Source organism: Littorina saxatilis, linkage group LG3 (genome assembly GCF_037325665.1).
Source record: "Littorina saxatilis isolate snail1 linkage group LG3, US_GU_Lsax_2.0, whole genome shotgun sequence".
NCBI lineage: Eukaryota > Metazoa > Mollusca > Gastropoda > Littorinimorpha > Littorinidae > Littorina > Littorina saxatilis.
Window position 1 is genome coordinate 54,390,449 of NC_090247.1, and position 21,937 is coordinate 54,412,385.

The window sequence follows — 21,937 nt, forward strand, 5'->3', positions numbered from 1 at the left end:
AAGCAAATCACAGAATGATGGAGACAAATCAATTGGTGAACGACGAAGAAGAAGAAGAAGAAGTATCAGGCCGACATATTGACATCACGTTTGATATCGCTTCATGCAACTTGTTTTGACATTAATTTTGTACATGGACAGAATCTTTTTCATGTACAAGAAGACAACTCTCCCTTATTGTTTGGTATAATCTGTTCAGACTGAACCAAATCATATTTCAAAAATCCATCTTTATTGTTCTTAGAAATAAGTTTCACGAGCGATTTTTTTTTTTTACCATTTTACCAACAAAAGTTGCCTAAAATCTGTAAATCATGCAAATAACACAAAAAAATACATAATCGTGAGCTTTTTTTCTTTCAGGCATGGGAATTGAAAAAAGTAAAAACGGCTGAAATTTGTAAGTAATAGCAAAGTTGACAGCGCGAAGCGCCTAGCCTTACTACTGGGGGTCCGGGGGCATTTTGATAGCTGTTGGCATGTTCAGTGTATGTCCAAGGCATACTGTTGTACCATAAAAGCCACTAAGTGACAAGTCAAGGAAAATTGTTTGATAAATGAAGAACCTGTTTACAGGAACCCCCCTCTCTCCCACACACACACACAAAGTAACACTGCACAGAGACTGTCACATTTATTCCAGAAGCTCCTTCACTTTAACATAGCCACATTTTCTCTGTGGTTCAGACACATGTAGCAGGCTCTATAGATACACAGAACAGAGCAAGAGTTTATGTGCGGGCGTTGGGTCCCTTTCTGCGTCCGAAGGTGGCGACAACATTGACGAAGCGACGGTTGTACTGCATGCGACGCTTGGCACGGCCGGTCTTCTTCTTCTTCTTCTCCTGAGCCTCCACCTGTCAAACACGGAGCGTAAAACACCAAATAAGAATACATGCAATACAGTACAAGCTATTTTTCGATTAATCTGCATTCCGAGACATGCGCTGAACTCAGCAAAGTTAAGAATGAATTAAGGTGTGATGTTTGTGCTGGCACAAATGGTAAAAGCATGGTCGCCTTCTGCAAGAGAAAGAGAGAAACAAGCCCCAATACAGAGCCATGACAAATGTATACATAAATTGTTCAGAAGGACATGACAGCTGGCATCCAATCAACAGAAATCACAACCATACATTGGGCTGTGTTAGCAATTCTGGGTCGGTCTTGAGTCTGTAGCATGTGAGGTTAAAAAAACCTGCATACAACAATCACTGCACCAAACCACTCTACAAAGTGGCCTCCAATTTCACCTCATTCTCATAATCTTTATCTACATCCCAATGGTTATCAGATACCATGCCTGGCAAATAACACAATTTGTTTTTGGCTGTATGAAAGAGTTGCACCCCCCCAAAAAAAAACATTGAGCCAAACAATCGCTGTTGAAAAAAGTGATCATGCCATTCGAGTCCCTGTCAATGAGCATGTTGTGCAGTCCACTCCACCTGACGCCCCTTTCTTTTGGAAATATGCTCATTGGAGCTCACTGTGACTCAATGGTCAGTCGAGTTCACATATCAGTGAACATTGTTTGCCTCATTTCTTCCAAGAGATGCAACTCTTCCACAGCAAGTCCAAATACGGTAGAAAAATTTCCGGAATTCATCCGTTCAAATTATCACAGACAGAATCGTTTGATATCTCACCTTGGGGGTCTGGCCTCTCACTTTTCCGGCACGAGCCAAGGAACCGTGCACCTTTCCTGAAAACAAGAACATGCATAAGCAACACAGTGACAGGTTTCTGTCTTGTGATACAGGTGCTACAAATTATGAAGCTGCTTGCATCAAATGAAACAAATGGTACAACCTTTAAAGTGCACAACCAAGATGAATAAGAGACAGATATGCTATCCAGTCAGAACAGTATAGAGCAGCTGCTTGACCAAGTTCATGATTCCGAGTGACAGCATACACACACCCTACAGTTTCTCTGTGCAAGATGAAGTACGTAATGAAAATGCAACTCGCGGAATTTTTTCTCTCCACAAAGTCTTGATCATAGACACAATTTGTTATTGGCTGTATGAAAGAGTTGCGCCCCCCAAAAAAGACATTTTTTGCTTCTCAATGTGAAAACCTTTTCAGATTCATGCCAACATCAGCTTCACATCCGATTTAGAGCGGTATGAAAAATCATGCTGGTAAAATTGTTCACTAAGAACTCTCAACATTTTGAGCTCCTGACAATAGATGCTTTACGGAAATAACTGTCGGGTTTGTTTGAGTTGTGGAAGAGTTACCTTTTTTTGCAAAACGACAAACAAACAATGAAGGGACTACAGTATGACCGGTTGTAAGAAACATCGGATGTAACAAAGTCCGTTTGTATGAAAGGTGCTGGGGGGGGGGGGGGGGGGGGGGGGGGGGGGGGGGGTCCCGGCAGCATCTACTCTTTGTTATTACTTTTTTCCGCTTGTAAGAAACACGGATGTATGAAAGTCCGTTTGTACGAAAGGAAATCTCTGGTCCCGAGCAGCACCAATGGCCGGTTATAAGAAAATAAGTTTAGCTGAATACCTTATAATTTTTGAGCCACTTGAGAAAAAGTGACTATGTAATCGGTCAGTGTTAGTCTGTCCGGCCGGCCGTAGACACCACCTTAACGTTGGACTTTTCTCGGAAACTATCAAAGCGATCGGGCTCATATTTTGTTTAGTCGTGACCTCCAATGACCTCTACACTTTAACGATGGTTTTGTTGACCTTTGACCTTTTTCAAGGTCACAGGTCAGCGTCAAAGGAAAAATTAGACATTTTATATCTTTGACAAAGTTCATCGGATGTGATTGAAACTTTGTAGGATTATTCTTTACATCAAAGTATTTACATCTGTAGCCTTTTACGAACGTTATCAGAAAAACAAGGGAGATAACTAGCCTTTTCTGTTCGGCAACACACAACTTAACGTTGGGCTTTTCTCGGAAACTATAAAAGTGACCGGGCTCAAATTTTATGTGAACGTGACTCATTGTGTTGTGAATAGCAATTTCTTCCTGTCCATCTGATGCCTCATATAATATTCAGAACTGCGAAAGTGACTCGATCGAGCGTTTGCTCTTCTTGTTTTTATTGTTTTTACAATTTTAGAGCTCCAATTTACTTTGATCCATATTTCGGGATTTGTTTGTTTGTTTGAGTTTTCTTTTCTGGTAAACAGCTAATTACAATTGCTGAATAGTCTTCGATTGTCAAGTAGAAGTGGTGACAAATTGCTTAGTATGCCTTGTATTGGACTCTGTAAACGGATGTTATTTTGGGTAGTCGCTGCCATGCATGAGGCCATGCAAGCTTATATAGTAGATCTACATGTATGTATGTGGCCTTTCTAATTTAGTGTGAGTGCTTGCACAGAAGCGAGGCAAAAGATGCCAATCAGTAGGCCTAGTGGGCCAAAAGACAACTCTGCTTGAATCTCCATTAAATATCGAGATGGGTGAATATATTTTTCATATTTTTTCTAGTATACATGTACTTAGAACAGAATGTTCTGATTTCTTTTCACTCCAAACAGATGACTATTCATTTCCTAGCTCAATAGACTTGACCCACAAGTCAGCAGCGAATGTGATAAACGGGTTATCTCCCCTGAAAAGCGAAGCAAGCTTCGAAGATGGCGACGATGGAAAAGAGAAGAACTGTGAGCGAACTGCGAAAGGTGTGTGTGGGTGTGTGTGTGTGATGTGTGTCAGTGTGTGTGTATATGCGCGTGCTGTGTGTGATGTGTGTATGCGCGTGCTGTGTGTGTGTGTGGCTGTGCTTGCGTGAGCTTGTGTGTGTGTGTGAGAGAGAGAGAGCGATAGTGAGAGTAGGGTATGGTTGTTGGTGAAAGTTGAGTTGGACGCTGGGGTTGAGCGGGTGTGTGTGTCAGAGAGGGTTGTGTGTGTGTGTGGGGGGGGTGGACTGCGTGTGTGTGTTTATTTGTGTGTGTGTGGGGGGGTTGACTGCGTGTGTGTGGTTATTTGTGTGTGGTGTGTGTGTGCCTTTCGCCTTGTATTGAGGAAATTAAACTGCGTTTGCGTATTATGTGTGTGTTTGCAAGCGTCCGTGTATGTTAGGCATATCTCAGTAGGTGTGTGTATGTGCGCGTACGTGCAATGTGTGTGCGTGCGCGCGTGTGTTTGTGTATGTATGTATGTATGTATGTGTGTGTGTGTGTGTGTGTGTCAGAGAGAGAGAGAGAGAGAGAGAGAGAGAGAGAGAGAGAGAGAGAGAGAGAGAGAGAGCGATAGTGAGAGTAGGGTATGGTTGTTGGTGAAAGTTGAGTTGGACGCTGGGGTTGGGCGGGTGTGTGTAGTCAGAGAGGGTTGTGTGTATGTGTGGGGGGGGGGGGGGGGGGGGGCTGGACTGCGTGTGTGTGTTTATTTGTGTGTGTGAGGGTTGTGTGTGGGGGGGGTGGGTTGACTGCGTGTGTGGGTTTATTTGTGTGTGTGAGGGGTGTGTGTGTGTGTGTGTGTGTGGGACTGCGTGTGTGTGTTTATTTGTGTGTGGTGTGTGTGTGCCTTTCGCCTTGTATTGAGGAAATTAAACTGCGTTTGCGTGTGTGTGTGCGTGCGCGCGTGTGTTTGTGCATGTATGTATGTATGTGTGTGTGTGTGTGTGAGAGAGATAAACAAACTATCAAGAACAAAACAAAACTGAACAAACGAAATGTTTTCCCCCCAACTCTGATTATTGCTTGTTTCGGAGACGACTGTGATTTTGACTTTTTGAGTAAGCCTACACGAACACACAAGCTCAATACAGCCGGCAACAAGTTCGCCGGTCGGGGCAGTGAAATACTATTTCAAATAGATCTATTTCACTAAGAATGTCAATGGATATAGGGCAACATACTTGTTTTTTAAATCAGTGATTGATTAGATCGTCATATTTTTGTGACACTGAGACCAAGCCATCAAAAAATTAGCAATAGGCCTTGAATCAAAGTCGTGCGAGATCTGACCTTGCTGCAAATGTACGTGTACGACTTGATTGTGTTGACGTTCAACTGGTAAGCTGGGCGATTGCAGGCTTTTATCCAGCGAAGGCAGCGATCTAGATGGTACAGATGCTTTCCCGGTTTCACAAATGGGATGAATTTCACGCCAACACAGCGTTCAGGATACCTATCATCCGTTTTACATTGTCCCCAAGCACAGCGCTTGTTAGCAGCATTTGTGTGTGTTTGCTTCCTAAAACAAGGGAAGTAACTCCCAGAGTCTCGATATGTGGATATGGTTAATTTGAGTCGAAGGAGGAGGGGTGAGTGGGGCGGGGATGAGAGAGACAGACAGACAGACAGATAGAGATAGTCTTACTTATAGGAGACTACCAAAACCACAAATTATGAAAGACAATCAAAATATTTTCGCTGGCTCATACATGGAGAAAAACCCTCTGAGCTTTCAACAATTTCAAAAGTCTGACAAGGTACATCACAAATGGTGATTATACTTCGAACCCTCTGAAAGAATTATCATTACATTTGCACGTTATTTCGTCTGAGATGTAGCAAATTGTCAAACATATGACATTCTCTCTTTGTTTGAATCAATGCCTGTTATTCGTCCATTAGCTGGATTACCATCATTATTTGTTTTACTGCTTTTGGAAATAAAAGCTTTAAAGATAAAATTTCCTTGGGTTTTGTTGTTCTCTCTCTCTCTCACTCTGTGTTTGTGTGTAATACAATTTACACATACAAAAACAAGTAAAGGCAAAAATAGTGTGAAAACATCAATTTTACATAGAAACAAGAAGAGCAAACGCTCGATCGAGTCACTTTCGCAGTTCTGAATATTATATGAGGCATCAGATGGACAGGAAGAAATTGCTATTCACAACACAATGAGTCACGTTCACATAAAATTTGAGCCCGGTCACTTTTATAGTTTCCGAGAAAAGCCCAACGTTAAGTTGTGTGTTGCCGAACAGAAAAGGCTAGTTATCTCCCTTGTTTTTCTGATAACGTTCGTAAAAGGCTACAGATGTAAATACTTTGATGTAAAGAATAATCCTACAAAGTTTCAATCACATCCGATGAACTTTGTCAAAGATATAAAATGTCTAATTTTTCCTTTGACGCTGACCTGTGACCTTGAAAAAGGTCAAAGGTCAACGAAACCATCGTTAAAGTGTAGAGGTCATTGGAGGTCACGACTAAACAAAATATGAGCCCGATCGCTTTGATAGTTTCCGAGAAAAGTCCAACGTTAAGGTGGTGTCTACGGACGGCCGGACAGACTAACACTGACCGATTACATAGAGTCACTTTTTCTCAAGTGACTCAAAAATGATTGACTGGTTATAAGAAAGTCGACTTGCAATATTTTCTTATATCCGGTCAAATCGGTTACAGAAAACACCGGATATAAGAAACCTAAAGTTTGGGTCCCCACGGGTTTCTTACAACCGGTCTATACTGTAATCACTAACGAGGGGTATGCCAGAAACACGTGCGTGTCTCAACACGTTTCCAGCACACCCCTTGTTAGTGATTGGTCCCTCAATTGATTGTCTCCCGTTTAGCAAGAAAAGGTCACTCTTCCGCAACCCATACAAACCCGACGGAGTTATTTTCGGAATTTGTCTATTGAAAGTCTCTACTCGGTTGACCTCTCACTAATAATTTCAAACCAAGGTACCCATAAAATTAAAAGTGCCAGCCTGTACTTTTCTTGAATAAACCTCTCCAAAAACTACCCTCGATTTCTGATCATCATTCCATAGGGTCCTCTGGCTGTATGTGTCATAAATAAATGAAGGTTACCTCCGAGGACGCGGACCTCAACCTCCAGAGTGGAGAGGTTCTCCAGGGCAGCCAGGCTGGCACCGCTCTCCAGGGGCTTGCCGCAACAGTACACAGCCATGTCCTCTGCTGCCACCCCCTCGTTGCGCTCCACTAGCGCCTGAAACAACCGTCAACATACATATGTGTTCACGATCTACATCTCCCAACAATCTTACAAGTTTTCGACTGTGTCAACAGGATTCAGTGCACAGCTAACTAGGATAGTGGATGAGGTTCTAAACACTGATTTGTTTGTTTGCTTAACGCCCAGTCCACCACGAGGGGTGATATCAGGGCGGTGCTGCTTTGACATTTAACGTGCGCCACACACAAGACAGAAGTCGCAGCACAGGCTTCATGTCTCACCCAGTCACATTATTCTGACACTGGACCAACTAATCCTAGCACTAACCCCATAATGCCTGACGCCAGGCGGAGCAGCCACTAGATTGCCAATTTTAAAGTCTTAGCTATGACCCGGCCGGAGTTCGAACCCACGACCTCCCGCCCACTGGGCGGACGCCTTACCACTAGGCCACCGTGTTGCGGTCTAAACACTGAAACCAATAAAATAAAACACAACTCTTGATATTACACTTACAGACAAAAACTTGTGATTACATGTACACACCAAGGGGGATAAGGCACTAGCAGGTCTGCACATAAGCTGACCTCGAAGATAAGAAAATCTCAAACCCTTCTTAACCCACCAGAGATTCAAATCCGCTACTCTAACTTCCACATGGTACTGGTAGGCCAACATCTTATCCACTAGGCCATTGCGTCTGTCAATGTTTATCTAAAATCTCACCTTAACATCTTCAACAGTCTCTGTACCCTGAACATCAAGGGTGTGGGTTTGCTGGGCACGCACGAACAGCTGCATGATTGAATGATTCTGCAAGCAAAAGTAATGTACAATATTTTTAACATTCGCAGGAAGCAAGCATAGCAAAGAAAACAAATTGTGATGTGAAAACAGGCGTTTTCTCCACTTATTTGACTTACGCACTTGTACAACCAAATCTGTCAGCCGTCACTAACCGTGCACATTTTGTTCTTGGTTACTAACACTACGCTTTGATTTAGTTTGCCAAACATTGCCACTGAACACCCCATCCCCCATGCGTCATACAGCATGGGAGTGGAACTGGAAGTCATGCTGTGTTTTCAACTAATTCAAGATGGTCACTTTGGGGTTATCTCTAAGAGTCAGAGCACAATAAATAATACTTCTATATATGCATCAAAATGCACAACCGCTGCTGCAGCTAGTCTACTCCCAAGTCCAAACATGAGATGATCGTTTTCATACAAAGACTTTTTGTGCATTCTGATCAGATAACATTGGCATTTAAAGGCATTAATAATGCACAGTCCAATAGGACGTCTCCCCCTCCCAAAAAGACATGTGGGTCATTGGTTTGCAAACTTTACGTTTTTTTTTATATCTCACACGAAAAGACGCATGCATTCAATGTAAGGCCACTTTTTCCACTTCATTGGGGAACACAAACTTTAACTCAGGTTAAGGTAATGAATGTAATTTTAACAAAATCAACAAGACATCATACAGATAATTTATTGATTAGGTCAACCACAATGGCAGCCACATAGATGTACTCTTCCCAACACAGGACTTTACCAGAATCAACACAATATAGTAAGATCACTGTCTCAGGTATTTGGTATCACTACCACTACCAGTATCATGTCTCTTTTACTGATTCAGTTACTGACTCGCAATGGCATGTAAAGAATTAGTAGTGGCAGTACTACATAGTCGTAGTGGTGGTCGGGGCAGGATTCTAGAATCAAAATGCCTTGAGGCTTTCTTTATTCATTTTAGCATAAAATTGTCTGGTCATCAGTACATTATATTTTTAATGCCAAGAAGAATTATCCAGGAATGACGACAGGTTCCAAACCAATTCCATCTAGAACATTCAGTAACATCGAATCTTAAATGTGTTGATGTCTGGCATAAACTGTGCAGCTGGTCACAAACTTAGCATGACAAATCTAGACTTCAGAACTCATTCCATGCCTAACCCGTTCACGTCTTCTCCTTGAACATTTACTTACATTCTGCTGGATGTCACACTGACGTTACATCGGAAAGAAAACGTTGAGCCTTTAACACTGAACTTCACACTTACCTGAAATCCTCAACGAACACTCTTTGATTACAAAATATATTTTTAAAGTTTTTCTTAGAATTCTGGTCTACATCACTAATCAGCCAGCAGAACACTGTCTCGACGTAATGGTAAGAATTACCTTCAAACTCCTTATTTCAAGTAAGAGCCTGGTTACAAATTGCCTTCAAATGGTGCAACATTTAACACGTGACGGTCTGAGACACTAAATATTGTGTATCCGACGTTCTGTTATAGATTTGGGGCTTTTTACTTACCACTGCTACACACACGTGTGAGATTGCAGGAAAACTGTGCAATGGAAAGACCGGAAGTAGGCTAAAGTGGACTCTGGGAAATAACAGAACCTTGCGTCGTTTTACCCTAGGCGAACACAAACAGTGCTAAATATACCCAAAACACTTCTTTCAAGGATAATTATGTGCGTCGATACACTTGAAAAGGGAACCATTATGTAACTTATTTACCTCACTCTTCCCTCCCATGATCTCTCTCTGTAAATTATTTTCTCAATCACATATTTGTTTCATCTGTATAGAAGTATAGTGCAGCCAAACTTAGTAAAATGTGATTGTATGACGCAGTATCCACACACAAAAAAGAAGAAAAAAAAAAGGCATCCGTGGTGCAATAGTTACAAGAAAAGTGATAGCGTGTATTACCACGAATAAAAAATAAGCTCATTTGTCAACACTACACGTGGGAATTGCGAGGCATAACATATTTATTTTTCGCCCCCCTCTTTCATCGACAATGACAATGACAATTCTTCATTTTTTGAGGATAACAGGAACTAAGCATAGATGTGCTTTTTTTCCGTCTGACCCTCGCCCTAAAGCGGGACTAATCTACTACAGTGTACTAACACACACAAAAACTACCACACAAAAAAACATCATACAAAATCTGTACATAAATATGTTTTTAATGAATCAAAAAACAAGAAAGGTAGGTTGTTGGAACGTTTGTTATTTACAAAATAATACATTCACAGGTATTTCGACCCAAAGGTCTTTTATTTTGTTATTTTGTTATTTTTATTTTATTTTTGGATTTTTGGATTTATGTTTTTAATGAAGAAAAAATTGCATTTGCCACTGTGGCAGTGCATTTTAGCCATCCAAGCACCCCATTGTTAAAAGAAAAGGGAGAAGGAGAATAAACAGGAGAGGACCAAGGGCCAGACTCTACAGTCTCTGGAAGGGCTAAGGAAATATAATATTGGGTTCTCTCTCCTTTCTTCCAAGCGCATACACGTTTTTTCCCCTAATTATCACTACCATGTCAATGAGAGTAAAACTTGTAACATAGCATGCTTGAGTTTTATTGCATCCATAAATTAAGTCTGCTTAGTTTCTGTGTTAAAAGGGTTGTTTGCATCTTGGACCTTTTTATTATTTTTTATTTTTATTTTTTTAATTTATTTTAATTTTTTACCTTTTGAGAGGTTCAATCAATCAATCAATCAATGAGGCTTATATCGCGCATATTCCGTGGGTACAGTTCTAGGCGCTCAGCAGTGATGCCGTGTGAGATGAAATTTTATACGGCCAGTAATTGCAGCCATTTCGGCGCATATTTACCTTTCACGGCCTATTATTCCAAGTCACACGGGTATAGGTAGACAATTATTAACTGTGCCAAAGCAATTTTGCCAGGAAAGACCCTTTTGTCAATCGTGGGATCTTTAACGTGCACACCCAATGTAGTGTACACGGGGGGGAGTTCGGACACCAAAGAGAGTCTGCACACAAAGTTGACTCTGAAATAAATTTCCGCCGAACCTGGGATCGAACTCACGCTGACAGCGGCCAACTGAATACAAATCCAGCGCGCTACCAACTGAGCTATATCCCCGCCCCCATTTGTGTGCATTTGAAAAGTATAGTATCCCCCCTCCTCCCGCTCTTGTCCTTTCCATTTTTTAGTTTCTTTTATCCTCTCTTATTTTCTTTTTTGTCTTTATTTATTCACTTTTCTTTATTAACTTTAGATTGCGATTTGAGTGCTCTTTTTCCAGGACCAGGAGACAGGCTGACGGGTGGTACATCTAATCAAATCAAATCAAATTTTATTTTACGAGGGTTGTGGCATAAGCAATATAAACGAGCTTCTTTTCAACCAGCCCTCGCCCAGAGAGGGACTACTCTATCGTATATGCATATATATATATATTTAAAAAATATACACACTTAAAACATTTACAAAAAATAAATATAAAAGTTTTAAAATTAAAAAAAAAAAAAAAGGCAGAACAACTATTCACAGGACTATATATATCGCTACACAGGCTTTACATGAATTCTTACGTAATGATCAAAATTGGGAATTTACAGAACATCCAGGCATGCAGGCAGAAGAGAGATCAACAGATTTTCTTCTTTAAAATTTTAATTTAGCTTTGTAAAGCGTGCACGTGGGTTTTCATCTTCTTTCATTTACGAATCTTCTGAGCAACGTTTGTCTCAATATGGGTAAAAAGGTGCTTCCGACTCGGAGATATACACGCCACCCTAGGTACACCATATGTGATGACGTCAAATTGTGGTGATGAACTAAATCTTCCAGTTGTTAGCTGAAATTCCCCGAACACAAATGAAACTTAGTGTAATCGACAGATTGGCAAGCGATAAAAAGCAGTTTCACACTTGGCACTTCCCATTTGTTGTTGTTGTTGAAACTGTTTTAGGGGAGACAACTGCAAAAATTCGATAATGCTTCTCCATTTAGTCACGTGACCCTGGAGGTGTTCTTCGAAGTACAGGTGGGTCTGACTCTGTTTATTTTTTTATCGACGTTTATCTTGTTATCTGGCATTAGGCTACCTGCCAATATTTGCTACGAACATCAAACCTCTCACTGCTGACCGTTATAATAGTACACCAGGCTCCTATCAGTTCTGATAGCTCGGCATTCCATTGGTAAATTATCCCAAGTTTGCATCAAAACCTCATAAATGGTAATGCCCACCTCCTTTTGCTCAATTTTAGACGGAGTCCTTATTTATTGTTTGATTTGTACTGCCGTTGAACACACAGCAATAGGTATGAAGCCGAGGACAGTGCAGTTGTATTCCACATGTACTTATTTGCTTCATCTGGGTTGATCGTCGAGCATGGAGTAGTTATTTTTCAGACAGATCGTCTGCTTTTGAAACTGAAAGTTTTGTTGGTTGTTTATAAATGGTTGTGTGGATTGGGTCCGGTTAAGCTATTATCATTATTTCCAGTGTGGGGAGTGGTTCGGTACATATGTTGTTTTCGCCCAAATTCCACTAGGCTATCTCAGTATCTTTGTTGAGCTGTCATTTTGATTGTTACTATGTTAGAGATAAAAGTATTAAAACTTGAAATAATTATTACAGAATTTTTGTGTGCAAAATTTATGAATTAAAAGGATTGACAACTACCACCATTATTAGTAGTAACAACTATGGCACATATTGATAAATTGCAGTTATAGCTGGATGTAATAATAATAATAATAAATGAGCATTTATATAGCGCAACATCATAACTTTACAATTATGCTCTTTGCGCTTGACACATTTAAAATTAAAACACAGTTATGCAAGCATTTACATCTACATTCATAGTCAGCAACGCTTAATTAAAAGCATACATACAAAAGATTCTTCCACTAACTAAGTAATAAAAACATGAATAAAATAGGTAGTGAAAACAAGGAAATACCAGTTGAATACCCTTAATCAAACAGAACATGTTATCAACAATACTGAAAACAGCCCTAGATGTTTATATACATTATCACAGCCTACTGATGGACTGAGAAAACAAAATCAGGGGTTGTATTTCTTGAAGAGGTGCGTTTTAAGTGCTCGTTTGAATGCTTGGGGTGACTGAGAGTGGCGGATGTGAAAGGGGAGAGAATTCCATTGTGTGGGTGCGCAGAAAGTAAAAGTGCGTTGTCCGTATGTTTTGGTTTTGGTGTGTGGAATGGTGAGGATGCGACAGTCAGAAGAGGCACGGAGTTGTCTTGCTGGAGAATAGACGGTGAGGAGTTCAGAGAAGTAAGCAGGAGACGAGCCAGAAAAGAAGTTAAAGCAGAGGGTGGACAGTTTGTAGTCAATGCGGGCTTGAATAGGTAACCAGTGCAGTGTGTGAAGAAGTGGTGTTGCGTGATCTCGTTTTCGTGCTTTGAGAATGAGGCGTGCTGCCGAGTTTTGGACTTTTTGTAGTTTATGCAGGAGGTACAGAGGACAGCCAGAGAGAAGAGAGTTGCAGTAGTCAAGTTTAGAAAGAACAAAGGCACAGACAAGAGTGTTAGTTGTTTGAGAGGAGAGTGTGTGGCGAATGGTGCTGATCTTACGAAGCTCAAAATAAGCTGCTCTACAGACTAAAGATATATATGTTTGTTAAGGGTCATGTCAGATGAAAGGGTGAATCCAAGGTTTTTAGCTGATGGTGAGAAAAGAATGTCGGTGTTGCCTATTTGAACAGAAACAGGTTGGGGAGAGGGAAATGCAGTGTTCTTCTTTTTGCACAGTAAAACTTCAGTCTTATCATCATTCAGCTTAAGTTTGTTATGGACCATCCAAGATTTAACATCAGTGATGCATGTCTGAATGGTCTGGATGGCGGAATGTGTCTCTGCAGGGGGACTGGGTTTATACAGCTGGGTGTAATCAAGTTCATTGCACAGATTAAGACAAAGACTGAAAGAGTAGAACTAGAACATTGGTTTTGCAGTGAGTTTCAATGTCACATTAGTGTAACTGTAAGTTGGGAAGTAAGTAGTGAAGTACTGCTGCTGTGCTAGTAATAAGTACTGGTTTTGTAGTGGTATTTATGACAAAAGACAAAATGCACCGGGTTTACAACAGGCAGTTGTTATCTGTAATACTAATAGATGAGTTAAGATTTGAAATGACTGATCATTTTAGCTTTCTACTGGTCAAGTGATCAATTAAATTCATAAATGACATCATGTGTACCTCTTACTCTTAGTCTTACCAGTCAACATTCAAGTAGACTAACCCATTGAATGTAAAAATGACCCAGTGTCAGTTATATGATGATTCACGAAGCAGTCAAAGCAGTACATGTACTTGTAGTTGTAGTTATTCTGGCCAAATCCTTGAGCAAATAAGGAAATGAATCAGAAGAGTGGCTTCCTCAAGATAAAAAAGAATTAGTCAAGAGAGTGTTCATTGTAATGGCAGGGTTTAGCCTGGGAGAAAAGGGCAATGGGACATTTGTCCCCCTCAACCAAATTCCGATGGGACATAGTCGAAGTGAAGAAGCGCCTAAGAGGCCTGTACGCGTTTTGTCCAAAGATGCAAAATGGTGCAATATGGTGCCATCTGAGAATTAACCGCTACATTGTGTTATCTGTGTGTGTGTGTGTGTGTGTAGGCGTGTGTGTGTCAGTGTGTGTGTGTGTAATCTGATGTAAAGTGTACATTTGGTGGCGCAGTGGTATGTAATCTCAATGCGCCCTTTGACGCACTAAAGGGAATTGTGATGGGACATTTTCAGAACTAATGCGCCATTGGCACAGGGCGCACTAGTAAATGAAACCCTGTAGCTCAGTTGGTAGAGCACTGGACTTGTGATCGGAAGGTCGCAGGTTCGAATTCGGGCCGGGACGGACACGGGTCAACTTTATGTGCAGACCCAGAGACGGAAGCCATGTCCCACCCCCGTGTCATCACAATGGCACGTAAAAGACCTTGGTCATTCTGCCATAAGTGCAGGTGGCTGAATACACCTAAACACGCAGACACCTGGGTAGCGCGACTCCGTTGCTGCTAGCTTTCCACTGGGAGGAAGCGACCCGAATTTCCCAGCGATGGGACAATAAAGTAATGAAAATGAAAAATGAAATGAAAATGAGTAATGGGTATTATCGCTCTGTGTCTTGCGTTACTGTTAGCTGCTTGTGTTTTCTTGAAGGCAAAAGATATACACTCCGACTCCGAGTGTGTACAGAATCGATAGGTTTGTATACACTCCGACAATGAAAAGCTCTGTTACATCTCTAAGCCAACGAAATGCCCCCTTACATGTCATTAGCAAGTAGCCAATGATTGAATGAAAAATTAGTCTGAGGTATTGACTTCCACCATCTCTTTTTCGGAGTGTATACAGGGCTGGCAATAATGTACACTCACATGGTATACAACCATTTCTAGGTCGATACACACTCCAAGTGTGTTCCAAACTCAAACAATAAACTGCCGTGTAGCATCAGTTTTGTTTGTGTGTTCGTTTTTGTTTGTGTTTGTCCCTAGCGTACTTTCATAGCATGAATCGAAAGTGAAGCGTTCCTTCGCAAAATGGCATCAAATGACACTCCGAGTGTTGATGCAGTTCAGTGTCGGGTCTTTTATGTACACCCCGAAAATGTAAACTACGTTATACAGCAAAGGCCGTGCAGCATCAGATTGTTTTTGTTTTTTTGTACTCTTATAATCAACTGCTCAGCGTTCCTATCGCAAAGTGGTGTCGAATGGCTAATTTGCTTCGCGACCGGAAGTTAACGCCAGAGTGTATACAGGGGTCATAATCTTGTATACACTTCGAGTGCGTATAGCCAGTGCGTTTCTTGAAGGGATGATATTGTCTGTCTAAAAGGCAATAAGGAAGACTTTTTTTACACTCACACAGAGGAACTGACAGATACACACAGACAGATACACAGACCCAACTTTTCCAATAGAACTGCACAAAATATATTGTTCCTCTTCCTCAGTACGTTTTAAACTGGTCTGTTCATGCAGTGCTTGCAGAACTGGCAGTGGCTTCCAGAGACGGAAGCCATGTCCCACCCCCGTGTCATCACAATGGCACGTAAAAGACCTTGGTCATTCTGCCATAAGTGCAGGTGGCTGAATACACCTAAACACGCAGACACCTGGGTAGCGCGACTCCGTTGCTGCTAGCTTTCCACTGGGAGGAAGCGACCCGAATTTCCCAGCGATGGGACAATAAAGTAATGAAAATGAAAAATGAAAATGAAAATGTTGTGAAAATGCAACAATGAGACAATGGCCCACCCTAGTAAAAGTATTAAGTTGAGGGGAAAAGGAACATTTCTGGAACAGGTATCACTTAACGAAGATTTAAACTGTGTCAATTGAAGGGGGTTTGGTATCTTTTTAAAAGAAGAGAATTGTCCAAAACATTTGAGATTAAAGTATTCAAAACTGTAACTGTGAGGATGTGTGCAAACATCGTTTGTCATTTAAAGTGGTTAAGAGGCCAGCCTTTTGTCTTCTTCTTGTCATTCGCTGGCCAGCCTTTTGAAGGTGGAAGGTTCACCGTTCAGGGCGGCCCAAACCCCAGCAGTTCCTGTTGGGTAAATTTGGGTGGAGCCCTAGCTAAACATAATAAAGAGTAAACACCATATGTTTATGCAGCCTTCATATTTTGTTTCAGCACTATGGTGTGATGATTTTAAACTGTGTACACTTGGGAGAGAATGTCACTGTCGGTTCAATATGAGTAAGTACAGCATCATCATTTTTCTCTCTCTTTTGGTCGCACATAACTTGTTGAGATCCAATGTGTCATTGTGTGTAGTTTATTTTGTGTATGAAAATTGTCACTTTTGTGTATGGAATCTTTTAGAGCTGATATTTATGCATATGGCCAAGAATCTGTCAAGGAGTCTAAAAAGTGTTACAATTTTTAGACTTTTTAAAACCTCCTTAAATTTACATGAATAAACATCTCGGTATTCCTGTCCTTCAATTGCAGCATTTTATTTTCCAGTCAAGTGTTTGGTTTGTCAAATATTTGCAGATAAAGCACAAATGACTGTATGTTACATTTACACCATAACATAATTTCAAGGTGCTGTCATTTTCTTAGGTTCAGCTTTAGGCAACTGTTTCACTATCCAATGGCTTGATGGCTGAATGTAGAGTTGATCTGTACTAAAGCAACACTTGAAAAAAGTTTCTCCTGTCTCAATATAAGCAAAATCATTTATCCGTTAGTTACTTTACACCAAAGCCCAGAATCAAAGTTACAATTCAACATTTACCTATTTACACTGTTTTTAAAACAATGAAATTCTCTATGGAAGTGCAGAAAAGGTTCCAGTAAATTTTCATGTCATTTGTTTTGCAAACCTTAACCTCAATCATCAGGTTATTACTTAATTTGAAAAAAGCACAGTCAGCGGTGTAGAAATTATTATCAAATCACCCTCTTTAAATATTTTTACACTATTTTGGTCTGCAGTTTTTTTGAGTTACAAACAAGAAATCATAACAAATCCTTTTCACAATAGAATAGTCAGGTTGGTACTCCACTACGGTACCAAATGTTAATTTTACCCATGATCTGTACGTTACTTTACACCAAACAGCAAGTACAAGGTATTGAATTTACATTTAATGGGCTATGCTCACATCAGTTAAACAGTATTTCTAACTTGTTTGTTCTAAGCTACCTGTCTCAAGTCAAAATAAAGGGTTACATTAATGGTTGTGCCTTTTTGGTTGTGTGTACATCTTTACACAAAAGGATGGTGTAAAGTAACATACAGAAGGCTCCGAAGATCTGCAGGTCCATTTGAAGGGTAATTTATCTTTTATTTAGCTCATAAACCCTCAACAGACTGTTATGTGCTGTTTTTACCATTATTGTGTGCTGCATATGGTCTCAGTAAAAAAACAAGGTGATGTATGTTACATTTACACCAAAATGTCCCAACAGTGGTCCTTCTGAGGTAAATTTTGTCATTAGGTGTGCTTGTTTTCATGTTGAAACAAAGGTTTGGTCTTGCTGGTTGTTCTTAAGCACTGATAAGTTATCTTCTGTCTCTAAAACAAATTCATTGTCATTTTCAAGTATTCTCAGTATGTACGTTACATTTACACCCTTGTCAGATGGCCTCACTTAAGTCTCTCTACAAGCCAACAGGTGCAAGCACTAGGAATCCTGTGACCATAGTTTAACTACCAGGTGTCTGAGGTATAAACACACACTTTTGTGTATTACTATTATGGCATTATTTAAAGACTGTTACAAAACTTGTTTGGGCAAGTAGATACAATTTCATTTACACCAAACGCATATTTTTAACTTAGAAGTACAATTAAATTACATCAAACACAACTTTTTTGCTCAATTTAAAAAAAAATACAATCATCCTACCTAATGACTTTCCTCTGCAATGATTTTTAAGTAAGTTTGACCAGAAACATTTTTTTAAGATAGTTTCCCTTTTTGACTCACATGCGAAGCAAAAGTGAGTCTATGTACTCACCCGAGTCGTCCGTCCGTCCGTCCGGAAAACTTTAACGTTGGATATTTCTTGGACACTATTCAGTCTATCAGTACCAAATTTGGCAAGATGGTGTATGATGACAAGGCCCCAAAAAACATACATAGCATCTTGACCTTGCTTCAAGGTCAAGGTCGCAGGGGCCATAAATGTTGCCTAAAAAACAGCTATTTTTCATATTTTTCCCATTTTCTCTGAAGTTTTTGAGATTCAATACCTCACCTATATATGATATATAGGGCAAAGTAAGCCCCATCTTTTGATACCAGTTTGGTTTACCTTGCTTCAAGGTCAAGGTCACAGGAGCTCTTCAAAGTTGGATTGTATACATATTTTGAAGTGACCTTGACCCTGAACTATGGAAGATAACTGTTTCAAACTTAAAAATTATGTGGGGCACATGTTATGCTTTCATCATGAGACACATTCGGTCACATATGATCAAGGTCAAGGTCACTTTGACCCTTATGAAATGTGACCAAAATAAGGTAGTGAACCACTAAAAGTGACCATATCTCATGGTAGAAAGAGCCAATAAGCACCATTGTACTTCCTATGTCTTGAATTAACAGCTTTGTGTTGCATGACCTTGGATGACCTTGACCTTGGGTCAAGGTCACATGTATTTTGGTAGGAAAAATGTGTAAAGCATGTGAGTCGTATGGGCTTTGCCCTTCTTGTTTCATGATTATTTACACCAAAAGTAACGTACTGACCAGCTAAAAAAGAACGTTCAAAATCCAAAACCTATGTTCAGATCAAACTTTCATTAATCTAACATATGTTTCTCCATCCATTTCTGGACCTATTAAAAATTAGATTGAGATGATACCCTTATCAGTAACTTGGTTATTCAATGCCCAATGTACCATGCGTTTCGCGTAACGCCTTGTGTGCCCAAAAAGGTGCTTTTTTTCTTGAACAAAGTCAATTTTCTCAGCATCCAGACGACTGACAGACATAAATTTGGTATGGATAGAATCTGCATGAGGAATACTTCATAACTGTATTGTTTATATTGTAGTCATTTAAAAACAGAATAAAATACAAAGTAATAAAAGTATCCAAAACAGGATTTTTGCATTTGGACACCTTGACAGATTCCTGACCATATATAAGTATGCATAAAATATGCATGAAGTACACTTGGAACAATTTTGTTTACTGAATAACTGATTAGTTCCTGTCACTACTTACAGAGGAAACCCCATTTTAAGACCTAAAAACAACATCAAAAGAAAAGCAGGTCTTTAAAACTTTAAAAGGATGTAGTCTTAACTTAGAGAGATTATGAACAGAATATTATGAGACAGAACAATCTTGAAAAAGGGGAAGTCTTTAAAAAAGAGGGGGGTTCCACTGTATCAGGAAAGATTTTAGTATGTATTCTGTTTGGTTTCTTGTACTTGTAGCCAGCAGCACACTGACAGAATTGGAGGAAATTCAGAGAGCTGCCAAAGAGAGAGCAGACATTGTCGCCAAATATGACAAGGTCAGAAAAGCTTTTGACTTCGCTAGTTCTCTCTGTTATTCTCTTCCTCTCATCCTCCCTTCTCTCTCTCTCTCTCTCTCCCCCCCCCCCCCAAACCCCTCCCCTTTTTGCTTCTGCTGAAATGATTTTTGAGTCACTTGAGAAAAAGTGACTATGTAATCGGTCAGTGTTAGTCTGTCCGGCCGGCCGTCCGTAGACACCACCTTAACGTTGGACTTTTCTCGGAAACTATCAAAGCGATCGGGCTCATATTTTGTTTAGTCGTGACCTCCAATGACCTCTACACTTTAACGATGGTTTCGTTGACCTTTGACCTTTTTCAAGGTCACAGGTCAGCGTCAAAGGAAAAATTAGACATTTTATATCTTTGACAAAGTTCATCGGATGTGATTGAAACTTTGTAGGATTATTCTTTACATCAAAGTATTTACATCTGTAGCCTTTTACGAACGTTATCAGAAAAACAAGGGAGATAACTAGCCTTTTCTGTTCGGCAACACACAACTTAACGTTGGGCTTTTCTCGGAAACTATAAAAGTGACCGGGCTCAAATTTTATGTGAACGTGACTCATTGTGTTGTGAATAGCAATTTCTTCCTGTCCATCTGATGCCTCATATAATATTCAGAACTGCGAAAGTGACTCGATCGAGCGTTTGCTCTTCTTGTTTCTTTCCTTTCTTTATTTGGTGTTTAACGTCGTTTTCAACCATTCAAGGTTATATCGCGACGGGGAAAGGGGGGAGATGGGATAGGGGAAAGGGGGGAGATGGGATAGAGCCACTTGTTAATTGTTTCTTGTTCACAAAAGCACTAATCAAAAAATTGCTCCCGGGGCTTGCAACGTAGTACAATATATGACCTTACTGGGAGAATGCAAGTTTCCAGTACAAAGGACTTAACATTTCTTACATACTGCTTGACTAAAATCTTTACAAACATTGACTATATTCTATACAAGAAACACTTAACAAGAGTAAAAGGAGAAACAGAACCGTTAGTCGCCTCTTAGTAGCATCGGGTAAATTCTTTCTCGTCCCAACCAATATGGGACTCCCCCTAACCCGCGGGGGGTTGCTGAAATGATGTGGTGGTACATGTGAAACTCTTTTCAGCAGGGTCCTAGTAGCAGCACGCTGTAATCCTTTTAAAAGCCTCTTTCTCTCCCTTCATCCTCCTTTAGGCCAAAAAAAAAATAGGTGTGGTTACGGTAACATAGCCAAAAAAAATAGGGTAGGAAGGTAGGCAATCACTTTTTTTTTAAAACTTTTTTTTCTAATGTGTACAAATTTAACCTACTTGACAGGGAAATAAGTGTGCGACTCGGGCGCTTTCGCTTTCATTGTGTTTTCTGCACTCGTTTACTTGTTTTTTGTTGTTGTTTTTTGACAAATGTAATAAAAAGTTATAGGGTCGGCCCCCAAAAATAGGGTAGGTCGGGTTACCGTAACCACATCTATTTTTTTTTTTAGGCCTTATAGGGGATTTGCTTTTGCTGAAATGATGTGGTGGTACATTAACATATGTGAAACCTTTTTCAGCAGTTTAAGTACATGTATACACAGTAGTCCCTTCTTTTCCTCATCCTCTCTTCTCAAGTCTACTTGGAGTAGGTCACTTCTTTGTCGTGCTCACCATTCACTGAGCTGCCATCGAAACAGCTGTGTCCTGTGACTAAATGATTTTTGTTGTGTTGAACCAGGGAACCATGTAATTGTATGCTCAGCATGCGTTCCGTTTGAGTTTGAGGCAGAGCCTTGCTGTAAATTTCTAGGTGCATGTGTACATGTGGTACTGGTAAGAGTGTTCTGTTAACCCTTACACTGGTGCAATTCTGTAACACATGTTACATAGCCACTGGTGAATTAACAGAGAGAAAAATAAAGAAAAACGGTCATATACATGTATAGGTTTTCGCATCCATGGGAGGTAATCAGAACCGACCAAACAGACTGAGCCAGTAGCGCGACATATGTCGTGACAACCAGGTGACAGTATACGTAAAGTAGCGCGACATATGTCGCGACAACCAGCCTAAGGGTTAAATCTCCATTTAAAAAAAATTATGTTGACTGCTTGTGTCTTGATCAGTTTGAAAAGTGACAGCAAAGATCTATCCTTGTGGGGTACCGTTTATCCCGCCCCCCCCCTCAAGAAAAAAAGAACATAAACCAAGAAACAATGCATTGTCACTTTCTGTTGTGTGTGTGTGTGTGTGAAGGAAAAGTGAGAGATGAATTATTACACTTCAGGAAA

General features: G+C 40.3%; 2 protein-coding genes across 2 annotated transcripts in view; one reads left to right on the plus strand and one right to left on the minus strand.

The window, feature by feature from the left end:
* Positions 1 to 621: 621 nt before the first annotated feature.
* LOC138962686 (ubiquitin-like FUBI-ribosomal protein eS30 fusion protein) lies at positions 622 to 9,285 on the minus strand. Its single transcript, XM_070334605.1, has 5 exons — positions 9,190 to 9,285; positions 7,585 to 7,671; positions 6,753 to 6,891; positions 1,650 to 1,705; positions 622 to 857 (listed from the first exon to the last, which is right to left on the minus strand). Exons 2-5 carry the CDS (start codon positions 7,657 to 7,659, stop codon positions 732 to 734), a joined length of 396 nt encoding a protein of 131 aa, XP_070190706.1. The 5' UTR covers positions 7,660 to 7,671; positions 9,190 to 9,285; the 3' UTR covers positions 622 to 731.
* A 2,031-nt stretch (positions 9,286 to 11,316) lies between these two features.
* LOC138962669 (USP6 N-terminal-like protein) overlaps positions 11,317 to 21,937 on the plus strand; it is a 49,169-nt gene continuing 38,548 nt past the window's right edge. The window contains exons 1-3 of the mRNA XM_070334576.1: positions 11,317 to 11,696; positions 16,333 to 16,398; positions 19,603 to 19,682. Of these exons, the coding sequence (XP_070190677.1) occupies positions 16,395 to 16,398; positions 19,603 to 19,682 (84 nt within the window). The 5' untranslated portion in view covers positions 11,317 to 11,696; positions 16,333 to 16,394. The remainder of the gene's footprint in view (positions 11,697 to 16,332; positions 16,399 to 19,602; positions 19,683 to 21,937) is intronic.

Bases quoted from the DNA above. Each gene is read 5' to 3' on its own strand.
- LOC138962686 (XM_070334605.1), bottom strand. From the start codon at position 7,659: ATGCAGCTGTTCGTGCGTGCCCAGCAAACCCACACCCTTGATGTTCAG. The intron at 1,706-6,752 runs GTAACCTTCATT...TCTTGTTTTCAG, and splicing joins TGAGGTCCGCGTCCTCGGAG to GAAAGGTGCACGGTTCCTTG. The intron at 858-1,649 runs GTGAGATATCAA...CGTGTTTGACAG, and splicing joins TGAGAGGCCAGACCCCCAAG to GTGGAGGCTCAGGAGAAGAA.